The 5,889-nt window shown below is 45.8% G+C and overlaps 1 protein-coding gene across 2 annotated transcripts in view; it reads right to left on the reverse strand.

Annotated features, from left to right (window-relative positions):
- ddx5 (DEAD (Asp-Glu-Ala-Asp) box helicase 5) overlaps positions 1 to 5,267 on the reverse strand; it is a 5,479-nt gene extending 212 nt beyond the window's left edge. The window contains exons 1-13 of one of the 2 annotated variants that reach the window (XM_083931144.1): positions 5,134 to 5,267; positions 4,264 to 4,441; positions 4,048 to 4,144; positions 3,834 to 3,967; positions 3,632 to 3,697; positions 3,301 to 3,442; positions 3,055 to 3,215; positions 2,775 to 2,947; positions 2,558 to 2,668; positions 2,396 to 2,457; positions 2,233 to 2,292; positions 706 to 927; positions 1 to 521 (exon numbers count right to left, since the gene is read on the reverse strand). The exon at positions 1 to 521 is cut by the window's left edge and continues 212 nt beyond it. In XM_083931144.1, the coding sequence (XP_083787270.1) occupies positions 109 to 521; positions 706 to 927; positions 2,233 to 2,292; positions 2,396 to 2,457; positions 2,558 to 2,668; positions 2,775 to 2,947; positions 3,055 to 3,215; positions 3,301 to 3,442; positions 3,632 to 3,697; positions 3,834 to 3,967; positions 4,048 to 4,144; positions 4,264 to 4,441; positions 5,134 to 5,186 (1,872 nt within the window). In that variant the 5' untranslated portion in view covers positions 5,187 to 5,267 and the 3' untranslated portion in view covers positions 1 to 108. Of the gene's footprint in view, positions 522 to 692; positions 928 to 2,232; positions 2,293 to 2,395; positions 2,458 to 2,557; positions 2,669 to 2,774; positions 2,948 to 3,054; positions 3,216 to 3,300; positions 3,443 to 3,631; positions 3,698 to 3,833; positions 3,968 to 4,047; positions 4,145 to 4,263; positions 4,442 to 5,133 lie in introns of both variants that reach the window. The other variant, XM_083931145.1, reaches the window with a different exon arrangement.
- Between the last annotated feature and the right edge of the window lie 622 nt (positions 5,268 to 5,889).

A 5,889-nucleotide genomic window follows, 5' to 3' on the forward strand; every position in this document is an offset into this window, starting at 1 on the left:
GTTTGTAACCCTGTTGTGTAAATAATAAAAAAAAAAAATTCTGGATTAAGTGTAAAACTTAAAAGACAAAAAAAGCAATAAATTACTTCTTTCAAGTGTATGGTGTGTTTACTGAGAGAACTGCGGAGGCATGGAGTATGGCACCAGCGGTGGAGGATGCTGCTGTGGCGGAGCCTGTGCCTGTGGAAAGGGGAATTGGGGATGACTCGCGCCAGTCTGTGCAGCACCCTTAGCGAGAGCAAACTGTTGGGCCTGGAAGTTCTGGCCTCCAAAGGCTCCAGGTTGGTTGTTAAAGTTAGACTGTCCATTACCATTGTAGCTGGCTCCGCTGAAGCCATTGCCGCTGCCATTATTGGCCCCATAGCCTCCATTCTGTGAATTTGCGCCAAAAGCTTTATTTGGTCCGTTGTCAAACCCTCTACCGTTATCCCGGTCCCTAAAACCTCCAAAGTCACGCCTTCCAGAATACCTATCCCGACGGTCATCTCTGTAATCACCACCTCGGCCTCCCCTTGAACGACCTGGAAGAGAGAAAAAAAGACTTTTTAGGGTTACATCTAGTCTTTTTACAAGTTTAACCAAAAATTATTGAGATACAGATTTCAGAATGATAGGCCCAGCCACGTCTCAGAACAAAGGAGAGGAGCGGAAATTGAGTGGCTGCAGTTCACAGCACAGTTTCTGTATCTCACCAATTGGATTTACCTCCTCTGTCTTCCGCCATTTGGAGGAGCTTGGGGTTGATTGCCTGGTTGGCCTCGCGGAGCACAGCGATGAGGTCACTGGCCTGCCTCATGTTGTTGGGGGTGAAGAAGGTGTATGCTGTGCCTGTCTTTTGGCTACGAGCGGTTCTGCCAATGCGGTGGATATAGTCCTCAGAGTTGTTGGGGTAGTCAAAGTTGATGACAAATTTCACATCTTCAACATCTGTAAGATTGTGTTGCGGTGTGGCATAAAGGAAAACGAGGACAGCACACAGATGTGCACCAGCGCCACCACAACAACCAGATCAAAAACAAAAAGTTAGTGCAGTCAGGAGGTAGGAATGGCTGGCATATCCACAAAGCTGCTCAAGAATACCATTATTTAAAACTAGAAAAACATTAACTCCTCGGGGAGACTACGGTGGGAAAAGAGAAACGATGCACACTCCATTGGACTCATATCCAGAGCTAAAAATAAAAACCCTCTTGTACCACTGCTAAACCACCCTCAAAGAATGGATCAGAAGTCTTACCATTTTTTGGAGTATGCATTCACTAGTCCATTCCCATTGCAGCACACGCCCCACATACTGTCAAGTGACCCACAGGTGTCGCTATACAGTAGGGCTGTTAGGCACACTACTGCCTCCTAGTGTGCTTGAAGTAGCACTTGACCAAAGTCCCTTTGTCACACACGAGATGTTTGCTATAAAGCTCACATTGCAGTGTCTCTTGCCAAAAAACTGTAGATCTGAACCAATTTGCAGGATGCCTACAGACAGTGCATCCCACTCTCAGCATGTCAAGTTTTTCCAGACCCAGTGTTCACTTGATCATAATGTCTCTCGTTGGCAGGTCTCGACATGACTTTGAAACGCAGGCGAGGGAGGAGTGTCAGCTTGGATTTTGTCCAAGGGTGTCCAACTAGCATGTCCCACTGTCACCAAAAGCGCCAGTAGCCATGTCATTACAGAGGTGAAGGTATCGATCAGACCAACTGCTCTTCCGACAGAAGTTTAGAAACTGCAACGTTAACGCCACCCATGCTTTACAACGAGTCTATGCAACAAAAAGCACCTTCCAAATGACTCAAATAGCTTGCAAGCGTACATGCAAGAATATAGGAGACAGTGTAGCTGGGCTTTGAGCCGGGACAGTTACAGAGCCTGGGTGTGTGAAGCAGTCCAAACCATTGCCAGAGAACAGACGAGCATGGTGGGGAGGAACTGTGGCCAGCCCTCAACTTGCCCCCCTTTTTAGGCAGGCCAGCGCGTTATGCTGCACTTGGGCCTGGTCACCTCTGTATATCTGCACAACTGGGAGACCCGTGCCTCGCCAGTCAGGACACCTCCAAGAATCCTCCTTCCCCCTCTGGAGACCTGGGCTTGTCATGCCAAGGCCCTGCCACACAGACTGCTCCTTCAGGTCAGGGGAGAAACTCAGAAAGAAGCAGAAGAGTTAAAGAAAGCAATTACACTTTCTTTTTTAAATACATCAGAGTAAAAATCCGTTCAGGGAGGATACTGACCTAGACCCCTGGAGGCTACATCTGTGGCTATGAGAATCGGAGCCTTTCCATATTTGAACTCTGGAAAATTAAAAGAATAAAAATCAGACACGATAAACGTTTTATGCAAGCTGTACAACTCTGATTAGGATTAACTAGCGATGTATAGGTGATGCAAGCTTACCATTGAGCACCCAGTCTCTTTCCTGTTGGCTTTTGTCACCATGGATACCCATAGCTGGCCACCTATCGGGATTTAAGGTTTACGTTAGTACAACACTATAACTTAGGTCAGCACAAAAAAGGGAGTTGTGGTGGGAATCAGTATTTTAATTTCAACCCTTACCCATCCCTTCGCATCCTCCTGGTGAGGTCATCACATCGCCTCTTTGTCTCTACAAAGATGATGGTCTTGTTCTCCTTCTCACTCATGATTTCCTCAAGCAGACGGATGAGTCTGAAAAATTAAGATTAAATTAAAAACGGTCCATTCTCAGATACATTGCTGACACTTAAGCCATTATGAAAAACAACATGCGACATTACTGCCAGACACTACTCACTTGTTCTCCTTCTCTCCATCATTGCAGACATCCACGATTTGCAGGATGTTGTGGTTAGCACTGAGCTGCAGTGCCCCAACATTGATCTGGACGTACTCCTTCAAGAAGTCCTCTGCCAGCTGACGGACCTCTTTGGGCCAGGTGGCACTCCACATCAGAGTCTGACGGTCAGGCTGCAAAAACAGCAATGTTAGTTACACATTCCTTTGAAGTAATACAACCAATAAGGAGTTCAACCTCAACATACGTTTAAAGACATCCAAGCAAACCAAAAACTTACTCTGATTTGGTCCACAATTTTCCGGATCTGCGGCTCAAAGCCCATGTCGAGCATTCTGTCAGCCTCATCCAGCACAAGGTAAGTGCATCGACGGAGGTTTGTCTTTCCAGCCTCGAGAAAGTCTATGAGCCTTCCTGGGGTGGCGATGCAGATCTCCACACCTGTAATGGAAGAGGCAGTATGGGAACTTAAAACATGAAACAATATTTTCAAGCAATTGGGGAAAGAAAGAAAAAGCTACAATACCTCTCTCAAGATCCCGGATCTGTGGCCCCTTGGGTGCTCCTCCATAGATACAAGTTGACTTCAGGCGAGAAGCTCTGCCATATTCTGCAGCCACCTGTTGCACCTGCTGTGCCAGCTCACGGGTCGGGGCTAAGACCAAGCACTGTCAAGAAGGAAATCACAGCTTGTCACATATGCACACCAGGAAACCCAATTTCAACATCACACCACTCCCTACAGAGCATACACCACTTATTTTAATGGCAAACTTCAGTTTTAACAAAACAAACAACAACAAAAGTTATATAAAAGACGAGGCATTTCAATGTAATGTTACATTGGGACTACTTACTATAGGACCATCTCCACGTTCCAGGAAAGGCTGGTGGTTGATGTGTACAATTGCAGGCAACAAATACTGTGGAGGAAACACATTTGACAGTCATTTTAATATGCTAGACGTGTGCCATCCTGAACACATAACCCCTGATTAGAGCTAGTATTTAAGCACGATGTGTTGAACATCACAACAAATGTCAGAATACACCACTTACAGAAAGCGTCTTGCCAGAGCCAGTCTGCGCAATGCCGACCATATCCTTTCCACTAAGAGCCAGGGGCCAGCCTTGAGCCTGGATGGGTGTAGGTTCAGTCCAGTTCATTTTGTTGATCACATCCATCACGTAAGCTGGAGAATAGGGGTCAACAATCAATTGAGATGCACCAAACTTTCTTTGAGATGCATTTTATTAACCGTGATAAACTTACATGGGAAGCTGGCCTCGTGGAACTTCATCATAGGACCTGGGCAGTCTCTCCCCTTCACTGTGATTGTTTTGGCTCTTCTGTATTGCTCAACTTCTTGCTGTGAGAATGAATGAAACGAGTTCAGTGGTCATAACCGATTGCATAACTACAACACGTGCAGGATGGAGCACATGTCTATCAATGTTACATAACACCATGCTGACTCGCGTTACATACCGGAGGCCTCCGGGAGACGTCGGGATGCTGTTGGTAGAAGTTTTTCTCGAACTTTGGGAGCTCGTCCAGGTTCCATTGTTTCTTCCGCAGCCGATCACCGGGATTGCCGAACTTCCCTCCTCCTCCACCGCCGCCGCCACCACGGTGGCCACCGAAACGAGGAGGACCGCCGCCATAGCTGCAATTACATAAACGATTATGTGATGGTTTTGACAGAGTCCGGCTGAGGCCAGTCAAGTTATCTACAGTGGTGGTGGTATTAGTTAAAACATATATGTACTGCGTCATTCTGAGAAAATATGTAGCTGCCATATACTTTCCAACCACCAGAGGAACAATGGAAAACCAGCCGGCATTTTGAATCCGCATTCATGCTGCCACATGGCGAAAAGCCGACCGGCCAGCTGTATTAGCCGCTAACAGACACATCCCGCGGCAGCCATCGAGCGAAAATATCACCCGCTCAAATTTGTAAGATTCATTAAATATGGTAGGCTAGTGAAATCCACAGCCACCTGTCTCAACTGGTGTGATGTGTAATGCCGGGTTAGCTGAAGAGAAGCTAACGTGAAGCTAACGAGGAGCCGCTATGCCGGGGCACGAGGCCAAACTAGGCCTCGAGCCAAAGACAACGGGCCCGTTCGCCCGCCGGGGCCTTGGATAAATAAAGCAAATCGGCCCTCCTTTCTTATTAGTAGGCTCTTAGTTGACAATTAAAAGTCAATAAGAACACATTGTTTTCCAATTTCCCTTAAATGTAACACAATCTAGTCAACTGTTAACGTTAGACTGTCGCGTCTTGTCGGCCATTTCTATGAAGCACACGACAAAAAGACGTTGAAACATTCATAAAACGGTTGCGTTACTTACCCTCTGTCTCTATCTCTGTCTCTGCCGCGGTCTCTGTCAGAATATCCAGGCATTTTGTAAACGAGTGCTATAAATACAAAAGATAAATACCCTTCACTGTGGTCTGGCTGCCGACTAAAAAACTCGACCGGCAGAGACGCTGAAATGCCGGTGATGTAAAATGAGTGCCAGTATATATGGCAAGAGGAAGTGCCTCTTCCGATGTATTCCTCCGCCACACGATCTCCAACTTCAGCTTCTCCCGACTGACAAAATATAGACCCACTGTAGACTAATACAATTGGGCTCCTATAAAAGCCGAAGCTTCGTGTTGTATGTTCTCTGACATTGAATTCTATTCCCCAGTGTTTCCTTTTGAGACACAGCATGGAATGATTTCAACAAATGCTGCGGATGGATATGTACCGAGACAGAGACTAGTAATCCGGCTCTGACTCTTCGCTTCCGATGTATTACGGTAAGTGACGTCATCAGGACCAACCCAAACATAAAAGAGACGACTTTTTTTCTCCTTTGTATTTTTCAAACAGATCCAACAGAATAGAACAGACAGTTCCTTTATTGTCTTTGCATAAACATTGTTCAGTGTAATTAGGTAGGAATCCTAAAGGTGTGGTCAAAAATCTCAAACAGTATTTAAATAGAGGGGAAAAAACGTTACAAATAAAGAAAATATGTATTTGCTGGGACCTAAAAAACAGCAAAATATCTAAAATTTTGCACTTCTGGATATTACACATTTCCTGAGTTGTAGTG

The sequence above is a fragment of the Echiichthys vipera genome, assembly GCF_963691815.1.
Source record: "Echiichthys vipera genome assembly, chromosome: 17".
Taxonomy (NCBI): Eukaryota; Metazoa; Chordata; class Actinopteri; order Perciformes; family Trachinidae; genus Echiichthys; species Echiichthys vipera.